General features: G+C 47.3%; 1 protein-coding gene across 1 annotated transcript; it reads right to left on the bottom strand.

Moving 5' to 3' along the window:
- Positions 1–799: 799 nt before the first annotated feature.
- Positions 800–9,988, bottom strand: LOC119378723 (pseudouridine-5'-phosphatase). The gene is made up of 3 exons (XM_049411809.1): positions 9,958–9,988; positions 7,866–8,176; positions 800–4,459 (listed from the first exon to the last, which is right to left on the bottom strand). The coding sequence occupies exons 1-3, from the start codon at positions 9,986–9,988 to the stop codon at positions 4,235–4,237; spliced, it is 567 nt and encodes a 188-aa protein (XP_049267766.1). The 3' UTR covers positions 800–4,234.
- Between the last annotated feature and the right edge of the window lie 14,632 nt (positions 9,989–24,620).

Genomic DNA, 24,620 nt, shown 5'->3' with positions numbered 1-24,620 from the left:
CTCAAATGTTTTCTCCTCCTTGCTCAAAGTGCATCAGTTTACTTCCGACGGAACTTATTGGTGTTTGTTTTGGCTGCTTAACAGGACAGCTCTTCATTGACAGCGGCTCTTGCTTGTGATTTTTGTAATTGATGGGGAGACGCTGCTCAGCTAGCCGACCAGCTAGCGGGTCACCATCTAATCACAAGAACTTCAATAAGAAGCCTTCGTACGATGGCGCAAATACCGGTGTAGAGTTTTACCTTGTCTATTAAACACCGTTTACGCAATACCGAATCACCGCGGTGTACAGCAGCAACGACGCTGCTAGCGACATTTTATGTGACGCATCGTGTATACTTAAAGCTTATAAATCTGCAGTGAATTTTCATATTCTACTTATCTGCTGGCGTAAAGCGTTCGTTATCAATATACTCACTAACGTGCAATCTTTTAACAATTTTTCTTCAACGAGAGAACATGTGCACCCCAGAAGTGCCTAATACCTATTGTATTGTCACACGTTGGTGACGATGAAGAAGGCGGCAGTCACTCTGTTAGAGACGAGACTGCACACTGGGCAAGCATGTGCCCAGAAAACTAAGTAGTTCGTGGCAATAAAAGTCATGGGCCTTCGGTATTCTGATTATCGGCGAAAAGCGTGGTCTTTTATACATCAGCGATCGAACCTTCCAGCGTTACCGCTGGTGCTTACCAGTGAAACTAGAGTGCTCGTGCCCTGCGCATAATTTTAATAATAATTGTTGCGGTTTTGCATCACACGACCACGATATGATTATGAGGAACGCCGTAGCGCAGGACTCCGGAAATGTCGACCACCTGGGGTTCTTTAACGTGCACCTAAACCTAAGTACACCGGCCTCTAGCATTTCGCCTCCATCTAAATATGGCCGCCGCGGCTAGGATTCGCGCGTAATCTTAACGGAACAATCTCAAACAATCGCGAAGATTTCGAAACATCGCGGCGCGGCTTGAGCCGAGCGCTGCTAATATTTCTTTTGTGGTTTAAACCCGATCATACCAAAATAAAGAAATAAGAGTGCGTGGCAGTGTACTTGCACAAATCGTCGCAGGACACCGCTGCTATTCACGCTATTGCCACCTACAGCTCCGATTACCTGGCGATTAGTAATAGTAAAAAAAAATTAGAGAGGCCTCAAAAAAAAAACACCAAATAGACGTAAATAAAATAGAAAAGCCGTTCCGTATCAAACATTCATCGTGAATAAGTATTGAAACACGATACAGGCGGCACCCCTAATAGCTATGACAATTAAGCATGAAGTATCGTCAACTTCCTTCTTAAATTAATGTAAGACAATAAAAAGACTTAGTGCCTTTGCAAAATTTATTGAAACGGCTCGTTGGGAGGCTCACGAGAAAAACGGATCATTTAGTATAGCAATGTTTCTCAAATCTCATTCCTAACAACTTTAAGATGGGTCCTAATATTTCCATATTATAGTGCAAACTCGATTTCGCCGTTTTAATAAGCGGTAAGCAGGTACTGTATACTCAGTGCGCGCCCAATAATTGCATATTTATTTTCAAAATCGCCTTGGCAGACAGTAAACTCAAGTGAAATATAAATGTGTAAAGAGTAGCAGAAATAAAGCAGACAGTTCAAAGTAAGAATAAAGCAGAGAGCTTATTTTGGCAGCACGTTACAAGAGACATATCGCTGTGACCAGACCGAAAAAAAAAAACAGTTCAGAGCCTAGGTAACCTACGGGATGCAAGAGGAGAACAACTAAGAAAGCAGTTGTGCTAACGATCAAACTATTATTTCAAAATATTTTTCAAGAAAGATAGCAGGAAGATAATAATAATAATTGTTAGAGTTTGACTTCCCAAAACCACGATGCGATTATGAGGGACGCCGTTGTGGAGGGCTCCGGAAATTTCGGCCACCTGGGGTTCTTTAAAGTGCACCTAAATCAAAGTACATGGGCCTCAAGTATTTTCGCCTCCATCGAAAATGCGACCGCCGCGGCCGGGACTCGATTGACAGCAGGAAGAAAAAGTTGTAGTGCACGAGGATATCTTCTGTTAGGTAAACGCTTGCTCTATTAGATCTGGCATCGGTACTAGTGGTGCTATAGTTAGGATCCTATTTGCACATAAGTCAATCGCATGTAAGTCTAAGTTACACCCAGAAAATCCTTCAAATCGCTGATGTGTAAACGCCACGAGACGCAAAGCAACCCTATGCTTCAGATTTCGTAACGAAGCACCACGCAGCACAGCGGCATCAGAATATGCGCGACAATCACCGCATGCGTTGTGGTACGCGGCGCTGTACAGTGGATCAGGGTAGGTGTCATGGCACTGGCACAGGTAAAAAGAAAAGAAAATCGAGAAAAGATCGAGGGTGTGAGCTTAGCATAGACATTCGCGCGCTTGTTCTGTCGAGACTGCGCGAGCGCTGTCATGTTACTCTGCTCAACCAAAACGGACGCGCCCGCCTCGTCGCCTGCCCTCACTGGTGGACTCTGCCAGAAAGATAGAATTATTTGTCAGTCACTGCCCTTAGTTTTATTCAGGCGGTTTAGTGGCACCAGTACCCACTTGAGAAGCGGAATTGCGCCAGCGATTATTGTTTCGTACGGTGGTGTTCCTGTAGGAGTGTCTTGTATCTTGAGATACACGATACATTATTGAATGTATTGGAAATACAGATACAGGCTCTCATCTTGCGAGACGTGTCGCGATACAGATACAAGATACCCAAAGTGTATCTAAGATAGTATCTAAGATACATGTATCTTCGATACTGCCCACCACTGCTTTCAGGTCACCAACGGCGTGAGCACTATCAACGTGACATAGCATTCATGATAGGAAACTACTGAGGGAAACAAGGGCCACGACAAGGAATGCCACAAAGGGTATCATCGCGCGTAGAGAACTCCGCGGTACGACCATCTTAACAGAGTGGATGGGCCGTAGATTTTTCTTCATTCCTTCCACGCGGTTTTTCTTCATTGTTCTTCTTCGTTCCTTCGCACAGAATAAGCTTCAGGCAAGACCTTCCGAACCGATGTTGTGTGTTCTTGCAGTAAACTGTTGAGTGTGCTTCAGGCGTCTCGGGTGTACATGAGGCACATGCGACGCTTCATAAAAGCAAGGAGTGTAAGCATAACCAACTACCTAACCCTCGACAGAGGAGGAAATAACGTGACACTCTCCAGGGAGCTGCTCTCCTGCCTTTCTTAGGTAAGCGCATCGAAGCATGAAAGAACGGTTGTTAATGGGAATGTTCTCGTAATGTGTGTCTTGACAGTGGGTGTTATGACGGTGTAGCACAAGACCTAGGACAAAGCGTTGTTAGGCGGCCAATGTTGGCCGACTTCTTGCCCTGCGAGCGGGCATGGCCCCGACAAACACGTTTTCAATTAGTATAACAAATCCGCATCAACACACGCTGTGCCTAGAGTTACATGTTTCTAAACGCAGTTAAGTAGCTTTAATCGACTGTTGCAAAAAACATTCTCGCGCAAACAACACCCACCACCTCCGACGCAGGCGTTAGACAGGCTTTCGCGGATTGTATCCGCCATATTAAAGCTGCAAGAGTACATCAGCGCTCCGTCAAATGGACGTTAAACGCGTGTAATAATGCTTAGAGGCACTTGGAAGAGAGGAGAGGTTCTCAGCAAGGCAAGGCCAACAGGTCACGGCGTCACTCAGTACCGGAGCAAGTGAACACGCGCCTATCGTTGCGGTCAGTCATTGGTACATCTTCAACTAGAGTTGGGAACAAACGTGAATAATACACAAAAAGAAGACGTAAATAAATGTGTCGCAGCGAGGAGATATGGTAGATATCGGAATGTTCTTGTGGGAACCGAACGTAAGGCGCTAAGCGAGGCCCCGCGTACATACACATATACAATTTATACATAGTCTGTACAAAACATAAACGGCCCTGCGACGTTAATAGGTAAAGAATATCGCAAATTACAAGTATTGTTAAAGAGTTTGTGCGTGAATGCCACAAGGCGTTCGACTCATTCTGCGATGTGAAGCGAACCTCTGGACACATCGCAAGACGTGGAAGTTCCCGCCTTTGGGGAGTGTAACGAACGCTCATCTTTCGCGGAAACAGGACGGGAACTTCGATGGCGCGCCTGTGGGCCTTGAGGAGAAGGCGCGTGCTGTCCATGGAAACGACGCCCACAGATTGCCGAGGCGGCTCGACAGGCGTCAGCCATGCGCTTGTCGTCCTGCTGGCTCACTCATCCTTCGCCTTAGGTCCGTCCTTGGGCCCGTCCTCGGGCCCGTCCTCGAAGGGTGGCAGTCCGAACTGCTCGGGCTTGAAGTCCAGCAGCGAGGCCATGCAGAGCGTCGCCCGACGCCGGTTCTCTTCGTCCATGCGAGGGTCCGGAATCATGATGACCTGCATGCCGGCGGCTAGGGCTGCAGTGACGCCCTTTGGCGCGTCTTCGAACACCAGGACCTGCGACCACGAGTATAGAGTGATTAGGATTGGGAACTGGGCGAGCTGGTATTGATACATGACGAATATGTAATCAAACAGCGTGGAAAGTAAATGCCGACCAAAGCAGACTAAGGAAGAGTGGACACAACACGAGATCGTGTTGCGTCCAGTCTCCCTGAGTCTCCTTCAGTGCCAGCTCTCTTCTTTTGCGTTCTTTATTTATATTCGCCACAAGGATAGACATTAGAAAGTTTTACGTGAGGGAGACCCTAGCATTTGTTACCACATGGCAAACAAAAGAACGCAAGAAGAGTGCAACAGAACTAAGAGAGTTCGGATAAAGGCCTAAACCTCATAAAAAAATAAACGTAGCGCCGCCTCTTTTCTCCTACGGCTGCCCTGGCTCTCTCATTGGTCGACCGTGGTGCTGAGCTAGCACACGCTCTACAATACAGCCGTTGTCGCCAGGTGTTACTCGTGGTTTTGAGCTCTTATTTTCCTTGCCTCACGAATCGACAGCCGCAATTTTTTTTTAGTAACCGTAAAGTACGAGCGGTGTTACAGAGATTTGTCGCACGCTGTAATGGCAGGGAGTGATGGCACGGGGGAAAGACGTTACGTCACGCGCGCGTCCTGACCTTGAGGACTTTTTCTTTCTTTTTTTTTATTTGAGCGCGCGGCTTACTTTCACTGTGATCGCCGAAGGGCCGGTCATTTAGGCTCCCTAGCCCGCTCGGGCACATGGCGGCCTCCCGCGGCGGCCACGGTAACTATGCAGGTCACGATGCTCAATCAGCCAATGAATGTGAAGTTGGGTATATGGCGCGGGCATTCGGGTACATGGCATCATTTGTAGAAAGAAGAGGGACCAATTTCTAGCTGACTTTGAGAACTAATTGTAAATTCTAAGCAGCGTGCTGCATTATAATGTTTGGCTCGCGTGTTCTCAGGAGCCTCGACAACGGATCGGGAGCATTTTCTGACCATGCTGAAAAAGTGTTGCAAGGCCCCTTTAATGACGGGCAAAAGACACCATGTGCGCGAGATATTTTTCTGAAGTAGTCCGACAGCACGGACCTCTTGGACGTGCGAATATTCACGTCATCTCATGAGCTTTTTGTTCCGTTAAAAAAAACAATAGCAGCTATATACATAGTGGATCTTGATTAAACTGCAGGAATAGGTTATCTTCGTTTGTTTCCAATAGCATTCGCCGCCCTGCTTTGTTTATCGCGATAACTTACCCGCCGCAGTGCACTAGCGGATATGGCGCTCGACTGCGGACCCGAAGGTCGGTGGGATCGAATGCCGGCCGCGGCGGCCGCATTTCGATGGAGGCGAAGTGCTCGAAGACCGTGCCCTTATATTTAGGTGCACGTTAAAGAACCCCTGGTGATGATGATGATGATGATGCAAACTTTCCGGAGCCCTCTACAATGGCGTCGCTCATAATCATACCGGGGTTTTGGCACGTAAAACCCCAACAAATATCGCGATAACTCGAGAGGATTCGTAGGATAATTTGCCCGCCCTGTGCCTGGCGTTATTTTGCTCTGTAAAAAGTCAGGCAGATACAAGGAGGACTGTAGTGAGAAGTAGGCTTTAATAATGAGCACGACTTCCATTCACAGGCGTCTCAAATTTTCCCAATATTTCCGAAAAGATCAACACAAAAACCGTTTTTTGTTTTGGCGCTCGAGATTGATGGAAATTTTGAGTCTGCATCAATGAAATGGTAGATGGCGTTAATTTATACCATTTGACGATGTCATTGATTTGGTTGTGATATCGATGAACATCTATGATTGATTTTACGCAAATGTATTCCTGTCATGATAAATCTGCTCTGGTCTGCTCACACGACTGAAGCTTTTCAAAAAATTACGAACAGTGAGCAAACAGAGTTATCTAACAAAAAAGCTCGTTAGTGATCGGTTTTAGCCTAAAATGCTGCTTTAAAGAAAAGCGGCGCACAAAAAGACGGAGACAAAGAAGAGAACCACACACAGCGCTGTGTGTGGTTCTCTTCTTTGTCTCCGTCTTTTTGTGCGCCGCTTTTCTTTAAATATGAATATACACCAACTCGCCCAACTTTCTATTCTGTTAAAATGCTGCTACTGAGCGTAAAGAAGCCGAAATACATGGGGATTCATTCTTCGCATAAAGTTACAGTCCTCGACTCAAGTGTAACTGAGGCAGCAAGAGAGACCATTCAACGTGCGATCAGTATAACATATCTAGCTGTTAAACTGGTAAATGCAGATTTAGTTTTGACGTAGAAAGCTGAGCAGTGTTCGCTTTTTCATATTCACACGACGCCAGTTTATTCGTGTACCAGCCTTTAGAACAATATATTTCGCTCTTTTCAAAGTTAGCTCGCCATATTGTGTGGAGTCTTGGGGCCGTACATATATAATTCTCACTTAAAGCCACTTTTAGTGTGTCAAGGCAAGCAATTTGTATTTTGTGGAGTTCAAATTAAGAAACCCCTACAAAGGCGCCGCTTAACCAATACCAAGTCATGGCTGTTAACCTGCTAATAAGCTTTAATAAAACTACAATTATCGTGTACGACTACGTAACCAAAAATTGTCCACTTCACCATTCATCCTTCGTGTGCGCAGTTGCCGCCACGATGGTACGGTGGTTACAGTGCTCGGCTGCTGACTCGAAAGTCGCGGTTCGATCCCGGCCACGGCAGTCTCATTTTGATGGAGGCGAAATGCTAGGAGCCCTCCACTGCGGCGTGCCTCATAATCATATGTTGGCTTTAGCACACAAAATCTCAGAATAGCCTTTTCGGTTTCCAACACGAGGCAACGAAGTTGCAGCAAATTCTTGCAGGCACTTTTTAAAAAGTATGTATGGCGAAAAGCGACTGTATAGTGTTGGTTGTGGCGAGTGAAACCGTCTTGCTCTTCAGGTAAAACAAATATATTTTCTTTTTAGAAAATCTACGAGCCGAGCCTCGAATGACGCGTACACAAAAAAATTCTGACGAACACACACCCAACGCACTTGTTTGCCAGAATTTTTTTGTGTACGCGTCTTTCAAGGCTGAATTTGTCAATTTTCCGAACTATGTACCAACAGGCCCAACACCAGACTCTTCTAAAATACTTTCTTGTTGGAGTGAAATATCATTACAGAGGCGTGCATTAGATGTCGAAATATAATTGCAAGGTCGTTCATGCCTGCATAAATAGAGCAAGAACTGTGATATTGCTATCGAGTACATATGAGCCTACATTATTGTTTATGTACAAATCCATACTACAGCATAATGATAATACCGATGCTTCTCATCTATTTGCGCCATTTAAACGTGTGTCTTGGCAAATAAGATTAATTTCAATACTGGCGAGCGATTTGCGAACGATTAGGCCCTCGGCTTAATTTTGAAGAAGAAAACGATCGACTGCACCTTCTCGGGGGGCGGCTTCTCGTCGAACTTGGAGGCGGCGACCAGGAAGACGTCCGGATGCGGCTTGCCGTGCTTGACCTCCGGGTTACCGCCGGACATGACGACGTGGTGGAAGAGAGCGACCAGGTCGCGGTGCTTCGTCGTCTTCAGCTCGAACGACAACGGCTTCGAGCTGGTCGCAATAGCCATGGGCACGTTGTGCTTCTTCAGGTGGCGCACCAGTCGTTCCACACCTGCGCAGATGGTATCGATTGGTTCATTAGCCCGGTTTACAGAAATACCGAAGAAGAGGTCACAGACGAACGCTGGCACTTAAGGTGCCCATCACCAGGTTTGGTCACTGTAAATAAACAAGCGTGGCAAGTCGATCGCTCGGCGTTTAAATCGTATACAAAGTATGAAACGTCATGCTTGCGCGACGCTTGAACAACTTCGAAATTTAGAACGGAGGCCGCACACAGTTTCTTATGAAAGAGCTGCGCTTCGAGAGACAGTAGAAGACACACGACCTTTTGCCTACTCGGGAGGCACCCAGCACAGGCAGGTCTTCAAGGTTGTTCTGCTCTGGCTTTCTATAGGGACGGATATCCGGTTGTGCTGCATGCTACTCCTTCCGGGACTAAGCATGCTACTACTCCTCCCTTTTAGCTCTTCCCGCTTTCCTTCAAGCGTTACACCAATAGCGTCTCCTCCTGACCTTACACACACACCCCTCCTCCTCCCCTTCCTTCGAACCAACTGACCACGGCACGTGGCTTCGGATCTTGATAGCACGATGCAATTCTGGCTAATCCCGCGCACGTTTTACTGTTGTCGTCTGTGCCTGTGCTCATGTTTGTTAGTAAACAGCGCAAGAAGAAAGTATGAACAGCCACTAATTAGCCTAACTAGTCGCTATTTAAAAGAAACTAAAAGAACATATAGGGATCCTAATCATCAGTAGAAAGACAGGACACACTGAAATTGTCTGGCGTCACTAACGATGGCCTTCCAAGCAGACGACGGCTATTGGAAGGTGACGTCTGCACCCAACGTGTTTCATAAGGACTCCTCCAGCACCGCACCGCATACATCCCAAACAGAGGACGCAGTGAAGTCTGTCAGCTCAGAAGAATGACCTGTCAAACAGCTCAACTGTGCTGCCCCTACTCTGGCTCACACTGTGTTTGCTGATGAGCTGTCAGTTGTAAAATGACAAGGCCTTAACCGTACGCGACGGCCGTAAATGGACGTCAGCCAAGTGCTCTTAAACATAAAAGGGTTGATAGGCGGGCTAGGTGGTATAATTTGCTGAACATATCGTAAGTGGCGCGAAGCTAGGAACATGAAAAAGGGCCGGAGGAAAGAGACAGAAGAGCGCCAAACTACCAACTGTTTATTGCCAGCGCAGGCTGAAAAACAGGTAAACTTCCACACATGCGCAGTGGAGTGGGAGAGTTACCCCAAACATGACATCACGTGAGCAGTTCATTAAAGAAGGACAACTCAGACTGAAAGAGAACAATGGATGTGTCGCTGACACAAGCGGACCCTTTACTTCTAATATGATACGCCTCTAGTAATTCCCTTGCTGTCTGATCTCTGCTTTTGCCGATAATCCTAGCTTGCGCAAAACGTGGCTAGAGTTTTACTAGAGGCGTATCATATTAGAAGTAAAGGGTCCGCTAGTGTCAGTGACACATCCATTGTTCTCTTTCCGTCTGAGTTGTCCTTCTTTAATGAACTGCTCACGTGATGTCATGTTTGGGGTAACTCTCCCACTCCACTGCGCATGTGTGGAAGTTTACCTGTTTTTCAGCCTGCGCTGGCAATAAACAGTTGGTAGTTTGGCGCTCTTCTGTCTCTTTCCTCCAGCCCTTTTTCATGTTCCTAGCTTCGCGCCACTTACGATATGTTCAGCAAACTAAGGCACCAACTCGCCCAAAAACAAGTTCTTTTAGGTGGTATAAGTTCATTATGGAAACATGGCAGTGCAAACAAACGGGACACAGAAGGAGTGGACACAAAGTAGAGTTTGTGTCCCGCTCTTTCTGTGTCCCGTTTGTCTGCGATGCGAAGTTTCCATATTGAATTGCTGTTAAACAGGCAGTACCGTACGTCTGCTTGCAGTACGATGTGTGCATTGGATACGACGAGTGATGCGCTTGAATCGCTTGAGTAAACGAATGCTGTGTGAGCTATCACCATTTCGTGAGCAGTTTGTCCAAAAGTGCAATCATCGACTGGCGGCATACACAGTGGTGCGATTTTTAAGTACTCTACGCGCAAGCAACCACAGACTTCAGCGTGTTGGCTGACTTCGTGCATGTGCTGTGGGCTCCCCGTTGACATTGTACCTTCCTTCTTTCTTCTTTGTCTTTAAAACTTTCGCTTTTTCCCTTCACCATAGAGATCTAATATTGCGATCGATTGCAGATAATGTGACCTGGTTTGGTTCCCTGCCTTGCCCTTCACTGTCTTTCTGTCAAAAGCAGCTCTGACTGATGACGTGTTCTTTCTTAACTTCGCTTAAGTTAGCTTTGCTGATTCTTGCCTATTGCGGTATTGGGCGAACGCGAGCTTATGTCACATGGATACTTTAAACAGAATGTAGCCAGAAGCTTCAGCGCGCAACGCAAAGAACATAAGCTTGGATGGAGGGAGGGATTTGTTGGCGTTTGCTGGCACGAGCGCGCCACTGATTCCAGAGTCACGCGGGCTTCGCGGTGGCGCTACTAGATGTCGTAACACGTCCACAGAGAAACGCGAGAGAGGAGGCTGCCTGCGGCTGCAGTGCACGCGTCCAAGCGTTTTAAAGTGCACGCGTCGAAGCCTGCAGTGCACGCGTCGAAGCGTTCAACACGGCGTCGCAACGTTGCTTCAAAAATAATGCCAATTGCTTTGACACCAATTTGCGTTGTGAGATGGATTCTTTCGGATATCATCAAGCGAAGGTTTCTTTTTATACCCCCATGAATTTTACTGACCATGGCTGCTGCGCTCTAACACAAGCGAATTCCCGATAACCACTACCGGTCTCACGCTCTTTGTATGCCTCTCCTTCCGAATTCACTTCACTTTCGTTTGTGACTTCACTTCCGGCTACAGCCTAGACAAAGAAGGCGTCTGATAAAGAAGGCGTATCACGCCGTGCGTGTTGGAGCATTAGGTGAAAGGATTCGCTTCATGTAGATTCCAATAGGGTGCGCTGCATCTGCCTCACTTTTTTCTTCTGTTTAAGAATCGAAAACTGAAATTTTTGCGAGCCTTTTTTGACGCTTCCACTTGTATTTTAAAGGGTCACTCCTGCGATTTTTCGACGTCCGCTGATCTTAAAGGGGCTGGCAATTGATTTTCTCGACGCAGTATTTTTACAGCGCAATGCAAAGCTCCCACTCGGTAGTGGTTTAACCTACAGAGGTTGATTCCAAAAGCGCGTGGATAACTTTGTAAGCAGAATGTTTCGATATGAGAAGCCACTAAAAACGTACAAGTATCTCCTCCAGCGACGATAAGACTTGATGGCTATTCCGATAGCCCTCCTCGCAAACTGTTCATTACGGTCAACGTTCTACTTTCACAGGAATGAGTGCAAATGTGATTGACCACTTTCATTTTGACCCTTTCAACCGTATTTTTAGTATATCAAGCCGGTAGATTAGGTTTTCCGAATGCCCGTAGTCACGTGAAATCCCTTTATCGCCTCGCGCGCCAGGCGCTCCTGGTACTTCTCTAGCTTGTCTACATGTGCCACTAGTCCCTCAGCTAACTTTCATCCTGCCCGTGGGCGGGTAGCTACGGCAACGCACGCTGCCGGAGCTAATCACGGAGGCCACGTGCTGCCGTTCATGAGCATCGCATCATACGTCAAGTGAAGGTGGCGCCACTGTTCTGCTCACTACAAACGAAGTTGCATCGGTGCATTTTAAGTTATCAAAGATTATAATAAAAAAGGTTAAAAAAGGTGCACTGTATTTTAACACTGATATAGAAAACATTAACCACTGCACCGGTAAAGGGCCACGTGATTGTTATCATATGCATCTTCGCTCTTTTGCCGCATGAGGCGCCAAAACTGAGTTTAGTCAAGAAATAAAAATATGAATTCAGGGCTCGTTTTAGTCAATACAATATACAATCTTCCCATTAGTTGGGTTATCTAAAATCGAGTTCGTAGCGGTTGTCTGTCCCTTTAATAATATTTCCACTATATTGTTACAAGAAAACGTATATTTACAGATGTTTACAGGCAGAAAGAATGGCTGAGACAATGGCGGACTGGCGGACATTAACACTTCGTCGTTGTCTCTCTCCCAGAGCGAGTCCCTCTGCTACCTTGTGCCACTAACCCACTGCTGCCCTGTGACAATATGTACTTCTTGGTACTCTAATAATCTATGTCAAAATATACGACTTCAAGACATTTCGTTTTCCTTAAAATGAATTTTAACGATTCTTTAGGGAGTTCCCGCATTATGCCTTTTCATACGGGTCCTCCGTGTTTGCAACGTCGTGTTTACATGGCTACCTCCCCGCGCAGGCGCACAAAAACAAACGGTGATCTTTCCGCGCTCAAATCGTCGTTGAATTCGCCGATGTCACGTTCAGAAAATTGGTACAGCTATTCGCATCGTCAAATGACATCGCCCGTTCCTCTTTTTCCGCGCCAGAAATATCTGTACAGCGTCTACATTACGGTGGGGTAGAGTGTGACGTCATCGTAGACGCTGCACGAAGCAGCTGCCCGTCTTGGTTTCGGTTTGTATCCATCGTTTCTTTTTAACACGAAAAAAAGTGTTTTATGCCGGGCTCCTGGCATAAAACATCCCAGAACCGCGATATAATATGAGAGTAGTGGAGGGCTCCACAAATTTCGACCACCTGGGGTTCTTTAATTAACGTGCACCTAAATTTAAGTACAAGGGCACCAAAACTTCGTTGGCATCATTTCCGTCACGGAAGTGACGTCGGTAAAATGTACACGAATAGATGACAAATAAAAACCAGAAGAAAGATTCCCAGACGATGACGATACTGCCTAATGCGAATTCTGAGCACAGCTTCGTGTTGGAGCAAGGCCAACTGTGTTTGAAGTTTTCGCTTTCCGCAAGGTGTCGACTACGTCATAAATAATAACTTTTGTGAAGTAGGACAGCACCCACTAAGCCATTATTCGTCTTTCTGCGGATAAGCGAGATACGATGTACAGATCTGTAAAGCATTATGTGCACTTTGTTGATGCTGCATGTGGCTGATGACGATGAAGAATTATGGCTGAGCACTCTGCAGTGGGTGGGAAGCATTAAACCACACACGTTGCGGGGTGAGCATTGCGTGATGACAGGTTCTTATTTTACTCCTCTGCCACGCTGTATCACATAGGTTAGCGCTATTACTTGTCCGACATGACGCCTGTATATAGGGTCTTTTTGCAAATGAGTTTCGAGCACCTGCGTGGCTCTGTGGTAGAATACTGAACTGCCACCCAGAGGGCCCGGTTTCAAATCCTATTCGATCCTGGGTGGGTTTTTTTTTCTAATTTTGTTTTTTTCATGTCTATCGGTTACGCAACCGACGGCGACGCCGCTCAACGCAGGAACGGGCGCCTCCTAGCTGCGCTGTAAAAAGTTTAATTGATTTGGATGACCTGGGAATCCACGACGAAAGGTGCCCGGCGCTCCACCTACTGAGCCACCGACGCAAATGGACGAGGCTTTACAAGCGCGCCTTATATTTCTCACACCTCACTCCTACAGTGACCTTCGTGGGCGGGGCGGTGTCGCCGTCTAGAAGCGGTGAAGTGAACTACTGCATTATGCCACTAACAAGTATCGACAGGAAGCGCTTCGGTAGTTTCAGCGCAACGGCGGCTTTCAGTGCATTATTGTAGGAAACTCTATGGCCGGTGCAATGCGCCGTGCGCGATGATTCGGTTTGGTGACGACGCAGTACATGATCTGCCTTTCGCATCGTGTTAGCGTGACGACTCGTTGACAGAGTATAGTGCAGCTTCCACGTGCAACAACGGCGTTTCTCCGCCGCCTGCAGCCTCGAGTGCGATAGCATCGGCTAATAAAACTGCTGCAATAAGCAACACCACCTAGACTAGTTTTGCAACAAGCGGCACAGAAAGGCTCTGATGTCGACGGGCGAATGTCGCGCCGTGAGTGATTTGGTGCAGAGAAAGACGCCAATGGTTAGCGGAACGCCTTCCCGCGTTCACGGCCCAAGCTACGGTTTTTGGTGTAGCGCGAAAGGAAACACGGACACGAGAAGGCACAAAAGAACACCACACAGCGCTACTAGCAACAACATGTTTATTTTCAAGAAACAGACCGCTTATATACCATCAAAATCAGGCAGACAGCTGAACACGTGGGATCACTCAGATAATTCGTAAAAAAAAAAACCACTTCACTAAGCAAAATCATGAGAGGATAAAACTGTAAATCACCGCTTTCGCAAGAATCCCAACTCTTTAGGTGACAATGTTATCGATGGCTTGCTCACACACAACTCACCGAGCGCATCGATAAGCTCGGCTTCAACTATAAGACGGGTGATCTCTTCTTTATGTTGACCAACAATGACGGTGTTATGAAACAATGGTCGGCAACCGCATGCATGCACGTGGAGTGCTAAAAACCCATCAGGCGCCACTCTGTTCGATTTGTAATGGTGCTCTCTTAATCGCTCATTGACACATCGGCTGGTTTGGCCGACGTATTGCTTTCCACAAGAAAGCGGAACACGATAAATTACAAAACACTTGCATTCAACAAATTTGTTTGCATGCTTTTTTGTGCAACCAACTTTTTCTGCTCTAACTGGATTTGTCATGGCGCACAGTTTCCCGAGCTTATCGGGCACTGAAAGACTACCCTAATTTATCGCGAAGTGCCACCTTCTTGAGAATATGTGACAGCTGGTGAACATAGGGGATTACAGCAGTGCGTCTCGTTTCTGTCGTTACGCGGCCTTGTGCGTTACACTGGCTTGAAATTCTGGGACTTCTTTTCAACTGTTTCTCTGCGACAGACACTAAAACATGATCTGGATAGCCAGATTCCTTCAGGCGTGAAATCTGGTTCTGGAAGCTATGCTTCGTTAGGTGGCCACAAGATTTGTTCAAAGCATTGCTGAGGCACATCGTTGCGATACCTCTCTTGGTTAGTTTCGAATGATTCGAATGAAATGGGAGTAAAGCTTTTTGAGCACGTGGTTCGTAGCTCCAGCATAGCTGGTTGTCAGAACAAACGAGACTTAAGTCTAAAAACCTAATCTTTCTTTAGCCTCTTTCGTGTTCAAACCTATGAAAAAATTAACGTAGCTTACATTGAGCGCCTGGAAACGCGCCTACTGGTGCACAGACGACCATACCGGCGAGATCCGAGCTACGTGAGCATTGCGCTGAGCCGCCATCTTGTTTGGACAGCAAAGTAGCCTGCATCGTTTTCGTCTTTCTCGAAGCTGTCTATTTTGCCGGCTACGTGAGAATTGGAATGGGACTTAAGATGGCCGCTGTCCACTTAGCTGTCTATTTAGCCGTCTACGGTGAGTATTGGAACACACCCTTTGTTGTCCCTAAAACCCAAGGCTTCCTGTAGACTCGTGCCCCCACGTATACCTGAGTGAATATCACCACATTCAATCAGTACATGTTCCACCATTTCCTTAGTTCCCCCGCAGCATGTACATTGTTCTTCTTCGTTACTGAATCTCGCTTTATAACTACGCGTTCAATGGAGAAGTTAAACAAGTGCCACCTCTATCCCGTTTACGAAAGTAGAAGATAAATTGGGTGGCTCTGCGGCCGAGAGGTGGCGCGAGGGCCGCCCGGCAAGCTGTACTCCGAACTTGGGACCTAGGCTGTTGTGTGCGCGCCTCCTGCCTTTTTCGCGTGCGCGTTTTATTGATTCCGCTTTTTTTTGTTGTTTTGTTTTTCGAGGCCACGACACTGAGCGTGTTCCCACTAGGGATGGTCGATTAAAATTTTTAATCGATTAATCGTTAATCGATTCAGCCTTTAATCGATTAATTGGTTTCAGTGGAATGTTTTAATCGATTAACCGACATTTTTTATGGGTGCTTTAAAACCGATATCTATTTGTTTGAGAGGCATCGTGTTTGATATGTGTAGTGTCGCCGCCGGAGGTACCGTCCGGCGGGCCCAGAAGGGTGGCTCAGCGCCGGAGCGCCCGCAGTTGCATCAAGACAGGCCGGAAACGGGGATGGGACTGTCGTTTATTTACAAAGAGATTGGTCATACGATTTCGCACATGAAATACCCGTTGTGTGGCGCTCTGCGTCACACAATCGAAACCGAAACTGGTAAGGCGCGACACCACAGCCACTTTGTAGTGTCGCTGCTTAGTCCTGACAATTCCAGGGTGACTTTCATGAGCCAACTGTACGAGTTCATTGCAGAGTGAAGCAGGAATGCTTACTCTATCTGCTCGGAAAGCTAAGTTGTCTACATAGGACAACTCATTTCTGATTGCAAAGTAGGGCAGTAGTTCTGGCTGAAGAGATTTCTTTTCTGGCCATCTGTTAGCAATGTATGGAATTACTTGTTGCAAAGTAGTATCCTCAGCAGTTGCTGCCTGTAGATCAGCTTTACTGATGCATGGAGTGACAAGTGAGATTATCTCTTCTTCCAAGTCTGGAGAGACTGGAAGTTGCAAAGGCAAACGGGAAAGTGCATCTGCTACAACATTATTTGAACCTTTGCAGTACTGTACAGTGAAGTTGTAGTACAAAAGTCTGGCGCACCAGCGTGAAATGCGTAAGGGGCGTCGGCCCTCTGATCCAGCAGAAAGTAATGTAGTAAGTGCTTGATGATCAGTGCGTAACGTAAAATGTATACCCCAGAGGTATACATGCCATTTCTCGCAAGCAAAGAGGCATGCTAGGGCTTCACGCTCACCAGTAGAATATCTGCGTTCAGCAGGTGACAAGGTTCTCGAAGCAAAAGCAATTGTAATTAACTGGTCACCTTTGCGTTGTTGAAACACAGCACCCAAACCTATGTTGGAAGCATCAGTCGTTATGACTATCGGAAGCTTCTCATCAAAGAGTTGAATGACTGGGTTTTCAGCCAGTACTTCTTTGATATTGTTGAATGCCGAATTGGCTTCGTGCGACCAATGAAATGTTTGGCCTTTACGCAACATGGAGCGCAGTGGTTTAACAACGTCAGCATAATGGGGAATGAACTTTGAGTAATAGCCAGCGAGACCAAGAAATGAATGCAAGGATTTACAATCTGTAGGAGCAGGTGCATTAACAATAGCATGCACTTTGGACTCAAGAGGAGACAATCCTCTGGCACTGACATTGTGTCCTAAAAATTGGATTTCTTGGACAGCAAAGACACATTTGTCGTTCAGTTTCATTCCTGTGTTGCTTATGCGGCTTAGTACTGCTTGTAAATTAGCATCATGTTCAGCACGCGTTCGACTCTAGACCAAAATGTCATCTAGGTAGCATAGTACTCCAGAACAACCTTTCAAGATGTCTGACATCATTTTCTGAAAAACAGCAGGGGCAGATGCAAGCCCGAAGCAGACTCTACGGAATCTGAACAAACCATCATGCGTTACAAAAGTGGTTAAGTCCCTACTTGATTCTGACAAGTTAACCTGATGATATGCTGATGCAAGATCTAGCTTTGAAAAGTAAACAGCACCTGTAAGTTGCTGGAGAAGTTCTTCGATGTGGGGCAAGGGAAACCCATCAATCACGATAGCTTTGTTTGGTTCACGCAAGTCCACACAAAGTCTTAAGGAACCGTTCTTTTTCTTCACCACGACCAGTGGGGAGACCCAATCTGATGCTGAAACAAGTTCGATGACGCCTGCATTTTCAAGACGAGAAAGTTCATCGGAGACTTGTTGTCGACGCAGGAATGGCAATCTGCGAAGCTTGGCAGCTTCGTTGTCAGGGTTCGCTCTTGGTTCTCGAACCAGGTACGAGCGGCGTCTTCCAAGGCAAAGTACGCATGTCGTAGCTTGTCTTCGCTTCTCCAGCCATTGAAAGGGCGACTCGGTCGTAGGCTTCGAGCCAGCTTTCCGGGTCTTCAAATGATGACCCGCGGAAGGTTGGCGGCTCCTTGGGCTGCCGGAGAAGGATCAGCGCAGGCTGTACGGGGTCGGTCATCGTCGCTGCGGTCGATGTTGGGATCTGGGGCTGCCTGGTTCTTTCGAGAAGGAGCCCGTACTCTGGCTGCAGTCCCTTCTGCCTGCGGCTCGTTCGACGATCCGGGCTTTCTTTGCCGTCGTCCTCGTCGCGGCTTGGGCTTGGGTCAGCGCTTCGCGGGGGCGTCAGGATCATGGAAGAAGCAGCACCTCCACCAGATGTCACGTGGTCGGGACGTCGACGAAGACAGCAGTCGGCGTTTGCAGGATGAAACTGTTTATTTGGCCGAACTTTTGGCCTGGAAAATGAGAACTAGAACTACAGCAATACACGCTGTACAATGATAGTGGCGAACAGGGCGTCGTCCGTCGATCAACTGACAAGCGATCAAGCGCGTCGGCTTTTATACGGGCGCTATGGAACTTTCCAGCAATATCGCTGGTGGTGGCGTTATCTCTCGACAAAGCTGGAACATTCGCGTGCGGCGCGCAATCTTAACAAAACCATCTACTAAAATCGTGAAGCTTCTCACAGTGATTCCACTCCTGCGCCAACTGCGCCAAAGTGCGCCAAATTGTATTTACTGCGCCATCCTGATAATATGGACGAAATTTGCGCCAAACTGCGCCAAAGTCTCGGGTTTGGGGCCGTCTATCACCGGCAATCGCACCGCCGCCGCGTCAGAACATGTGCAGCTCGATCTTGGGGCTGCCAATAAAGTCGCAATCATGGACCAAGAATTATTCCGCTGAGTAAATGGCGCTCGCGCGTGCGTTCCGAGTAAGCCACGATGCCATGCACGGTGCCGACGCAGCTTCTGTTCTGCAAGTCGGCTCGACGGCAAAACGCGCTCTCCGCAGAGGCTCGTGACGTCTAGGCCTATCGGTAGCGAGAAAGTGCGACGGCGATTCATCGGCGGACGTCGTCTGTTCCAGAAACGCTGCTGATAGCTCGTTTCAAGCGTCGCACGGCACGTAAGGAAAGCAATGTTCAGTAATAACTACATGAGTACCGCTAAAATGTCTGTGACTTCTGTTTCCGGACATCGTGGAATGAAATCTGGGATCGCTCGCAGTAGATATATGGGACATTATCGAATTTTCCTTGCTTCGCGTTTATGGAAGAGCACGCGAACGGTGGAAACGCGTTGACACTTTTCCTCAGATATACTTTATCCATGGATCTTCATCCAGAACAGCTTTTTCGTAATTGCTTATACCAGCACGTCCGAGTTTAATCACTCTGCGGTAATACCCCCTAAAAGGCCCTGTTCTTTCGAGCTCACGTGCTAGGGTTACAATTCGAATTTTTTGCTTGCTTTTTAAAAATGTCATCTCATTAATAAAAGCATATATCCTGGTCGGAGCAGCCGCAAATGCGCAGCTGTCAGTAGTGGGCCCGTCGCTGACGGCCCACAGTGAAGCGGCTACGCCATGTTACACGTCCGCCCCTCACTTTCGGGGGACAATAGCTAACGGTTAAAAAAATTCAGTTTCGCTTAAGAGCGAAGCAATGAATGCGATACCAAAAAATTGTATTGTGAAACGAAGTAAGACTAGCAGCTAACTCTTTTGGATCCGATCTCGCGTAACTCAACAAAACGCTGGTTTAAGGGAATATGGCCCCTCCAGGAACCGAAGCGTTTTCTTGCTCTGAGTTCTCTAAACGCGAAGTAAGCGTTGAGAGCACAGCAAGTTTACGAGCCGTCTCCTGATGCCTCGACATAGCGCGCGCGCAAGCGCCTGCGCCCTTCGAACGATGCGCCCCCCCCCCCCCCTTCGTCTCCCCTGGCATCCCTTCATGCTCCTTACGAAAGATGGGCGGGGCGTTTCCTCTGTTTGATGAGCAATCGACGGCAGGCCCGCACGCGGGAAGATGTTATCTCATGCGCTGTCCGTGCGACGGAGACAGACGGCCGAATAGTTTAATCTCCGCTTCAGCCGCGTTCGTCGCCAGCGCTCGCGAGCTTTTACCCGCGGCTAGAATGCGCGTGGTGATGTTAATAATTTGGACTTTATACGGAAAATTACGGCAACGGCGACGGCAAAAATCCGCCAAGAGTGTCCATATAATTGTTATCGCAAGGGTCAATGTACAGGGCAGATTTTGCGCCCCCCCCCCCCCGCTTAGGTGATTGGGGGGGGGGCGGCCGCCCCCTCCCCCGCTCCGCCTGTGCGCACGCCTATGCTCCTGAGATGATTTTTTCCATGAGATTTGCAATGAATCGAAATATTTCTAGCTTTCATAAGAGCCCCATAACAATACTCAGGTGATTGAATGTTAATGCAATATGCTTCTGTATTGCACTCCAGGTTGTAAACTTCGCTGCTCCAAAGTGCTCCCAGATGCAAAATTATCTGCTCCAAAGTGCTCCAAGATGAAAATTTTGCTGCTCCAAAGTGCTCCAAAACGGAAATTTTGCTGCTCCAAAAATTGCTCCAAATCAGAAGTCCTCGGTAGCGTCACTGTTCTCAAACACTGCTTCGCGGCCAGCGTCGAGCGTTGATAACCGTCCTTGCTGGTCAAACTCGAACACATCAAAATAAAAGAAGGAGCGGGCGTGGCAATATGATGCACAGACTTCATCAACCATTTTACCCACTGCAGTGACCTGTGGGATCTTGCTGATTAAGCATGGAGCCACGTCCTGGTTCCGCTTGTTCACTGCGGCAAAGTTTTCATTTATAACTTGTCAAAATTAAATATGAAGCCTCACATTTTTTCAAATTTCGGGAAGCACAAAGTAGATTTCAGGCACGAAGAACTAATTAATTATTAAGCTCTATTTCATTACTTGCCTGTGTATCAGGATCCTAACTGTTCTGTGCATAATGCACAACAGCAGGTACTGCACCTCAGAATGAACTCCTATAACTTGTAATGAGAGCACAACTAAATGCATGAAAGTTATACTCAGCTTGTATTTCCAATGCTGTAACTAAAGCATCACGGAGAGCCAGATTCAGTTGCAGATGTGAAGTGTATTGCTGAGAAAACATGAATGCATGTGTTCATAAAGTGTCTGCATTAAGCTTAAATATATTAGTATTAGAAAATCTAGGACTGGGTAACTGCTCGAAGAGGCTGATTTGCTGCTACAAAGTGAGCTCCAGCAACTGCACCGAAGTAGCTTTGGTCAATCACATGACTGCGACTAATAAATAGGCAGTAAAATTTTCAGCAACAAAAATAAGCGGCCCAAATGACTTTTGAACGTGAGCAAGAACGTGGAAAATTTTTCAGCCATATTTATGATGGCCAGAAAACATTGCTGATGGAATGGCCCCTCTGTTCCTTTATTTATTTATTTATTTATTTATTTATTTATTTATTTATTTATTTATTTATTCATTTTCATATACCGCAGTCCTTTTTAGGGCCCTAGCAGGAGTGGGAACAATACATATGGCTAGTAATGCAAAGAAGTAATGGTAAAACAGATACATGGCTTCAGAACGGCGCAACAAGGAAGACGAAAAGACGGAAAATTCGTCTTCCTTGTTGCGCCGTTCCGAAGCCATGCATCTGTACCAACTCACCCAATTGTCAGTGCTACTCAAAACACACACACTTAGGAACTATTGAAGCAGCTTATGTGTCGGTAGGATGCTCTTCGGTTGCAACTAAAAAACCTTTTAGTGGTAAGGAGCAAGTTCAGCGTCCTGGCCTCGTGTTGCTGTCCACAGCACATGTGTGTACAGACCGACCACGATAGCTTAAGTGGCCCCTAGCTCTTGCATTCACTTGTACTGTGGTTGGCTAAGAGAACAACACCTGTAAAGTGCAAAGGAACACAGTAGCTTGTGGCTTGGTGGCCCCAGTCCTAAACATCTTGTCTCTTTATGACCACTGACTTTGGGGGCGGGGGGGGGGGGGGGGGCTTTCTGTCTTCACTTCACTTCTTTCTGTCCCTGGGGTGTGCCAGCTTAGACGCTCACTGTGTACGCTTGTTTTAACATGTGAGGCAGTTCATATCTTAAGAAGGTGTTTTTTGCATAGAGTCCATAAAATGCAAACATTCGCTTGTTTTTCGGTGCATGCGAGAATTAGTCGTAACCGAGATCATATTAACGGAAGTTTACTGTACTGCAAATTTCGTTTTATTCGACTTTGTTGCATTAGGTTTTAACGTGTCTGCGTTCATTCAAATATTTAGAAAATTGTCGAACTGAAGTAGGATAATCTTAGGTTTTGTATATTGAAGTTATATTGAAAAGCTTGCTCTGTGTGTATCTTGCAGGAACACAATCCAGCAACCACGATTGACGATGAAACTGAAATGGATGCACAACCCACTGCCAGCAGAGGTGTGCAGTGTTGCGCACTGGTAACAGGTGAATATATTTCATTGCATTCTCTACAGAAGCCCCAAGAAGGCAGACTCTGGCACGATGAGGGGAGAAGTCGCCATCTGCTAGAAGAGCATCGCCTGCCTAGTGTGAGGGATAATGCGACGGACTTCTGCTAGGTTGGCGCTCAATTGAGGACAGCTTGTGGGAGCCCTGCTGTAAATACTGTCGTGACGTCAAGAGAGAGGTCGTAACGCCAAGATCGAGAGAACAGCAGGTCGGTCTTTTCAATACCGCGCGCCAGCGAGTTCTTCTTCTTTCTGGCTCCTGTATAACGCGTATGAGCCTTTGCGCTGTCCTCTTCGTTTTTCTCATAGCACGCACGTGGCATTTGCCTCCCTCCGAAAGAGGCATCATCCCGATCCGCAGCCTAGGCGCTCTACTTAGAAAAGCGTGCACATATGCACTGGAACCCAACCAGAGTTAGCTGGAGAGGTACGGTTTCATCCGCACGACATGCACGACTTCGGGTGAATGCTTCCGGCGACTGGAACTGCAATCACTGTCGGGAACGACATCGTAGTTCACGTCGTTCAAGCGTCGGATGACTCTGTATGGACCAAAGTATCGTCTCAGCAGTTTTTCAGAAAGTCCGCGTCAACGTATTAGGATCCAGACCCATACCTTGTCGCCTGGTGTGTAGGTAACGAATTTGTGTCGCAGGTCGTACCGTTTCGCATCTTTATGTTGCTTATAAGAAATGCGTATGCGGGCAAGCTGTCTGGCTTCCTCGGCGCGCTGAGTAAATTCTTCGGCCTCGTTATCATTGTCGTCACCGTCGTGCGGCAGCATAGCATCCAACATTGTCGTGACCTCGCGACCGTGGATAAAACTGAACGGTGTCATTCCAGTAGTTTCCTGTCGAGCGGTATTATAGGCGAAGGTCACGTAAGGCAAGATTTCGTCCCAGGTTTTATGTTCAATGTCGATGTACATGGAGAGCATGTCTGCGAGGGTCTTATTAAGGCGCTCTGTTAGTCCGTTTGTTTGGGGATGGTACGCAGTTGTTCTCCGGTGAGCTGTACCACCGAGCCTGAGAACCGACTCCAAAAGTTCCGCCGTGAAGGCATTTCCTCTGTCTGTGATGACCACTGTTGGGGCGCTGTGCCGAAGGACGACGTTTTCGATGAAGAAGTGAGCCGCTTCTGCTGCTGTGCCCCTCTGCATAGCTTCAGTCTCCGCGTAGCGAGAGAGGTAATCAGTGGCGACAATGATCCATCAGTTCTCTGCAGTAGAAGTTGGGAATGGGCACAGGAAATCCATTCCAATTTGAGCGAATGGCCGTGCTGGTACTGCTACAGAATGTAATAGGCCCGCTGGTTTACCGGGGGGGGGGGGGGCGCGTTGTGTCTTTGGCAGTCAGCACAAGTCTGGACGTGATGTTTTACAGCAGCAGGTAGTTTGGGCCAGTAGTACTTTCGTCACAGTCGGTACAACGTTCGGGTGTAGCCTAGGTGACCGGAAGTGGCCTCGTCATGGCAGGCTTCTAAAATTTCTTTTCGCAGTGATGAAGGCACGACGAGCAAGTACACGCTGGCGGTTGGAGAAAAGTTCTTCTTGTAGAGAACGTCGTTCCGTAAACAAAAAACGCCAGGCCTGCGCTGAACCCGCAGCACAGTCACAGCGAAAGCTGGAAGAGCGGCGTTTCTAGAGCCCGTTAAGCTCTCTTGGGGCTACAATACAAGTACACTAGAAAGGTACCCACTACACCATAAATCACAATTTTTGTGAAGTTGGGAAGCACCAACTAAGCCAATATTCATCATTCTGCTGAGAAGCGAGGCACCAGCTACACGTCTGTAAGGCATTATGCGCACTTTGTTGACGCGACGACTGATGACGATGAAGAATTATGGCTCAGTCCTTTTTAATGGGTTGGAATCTTTAAACGCCCCACCAGTTATGTAATTTGCATTGGGTGACGCCCGGTCGCTATTTCCCTCTCCCGTCATGCTGTATAACGACGTGGGAGAGAGACGAGAGGGGGGGGGGGGCCAAGAACTTTACTGAGACCCCGAGGAAATGGATCATGCGCTTATGGGCTTCCTTGGCAACCAATACAAGTGCACTTGCGAGGAACCCACTACGCTATAAATCATTGTAATTTTACTGAGACCCCGAGGAAGTGGATTATGCGCTTATGGGCCTCCTTGGCAACCAATACAAGTGCACTTAAGAGGAACCCCTTACGCTATAAATCATTGTAATTTTTGAGAAGTAGGGCAGCAGGCACTGTGCCATTTTTCGTCATCCTACGGAGAGCGTTGGTACCTGCTAAACGCATGTAAGG

This window comes from Rhipicephalus sanguineus, unplaced genomic scaffold (assembly GCF_013339695.2).
Source record: "Rhipicephalus sanguineus isolate Rsan-2018 unplaced genomic scaffold, BIME_Rsan_1.4 Seq946, whole genome shotgun sequence".
NCBI lineage: Eukaryota > Metazoa > Arthropoda > Arachnida > Ixodida > Ixodidae > Rhipicephalus > Rhipicephalus sanguineus.
Note: the sequence above shows the minus strand (reverse complement) of the source record. Positions and strands in the feature narration are given on the sequence as shown.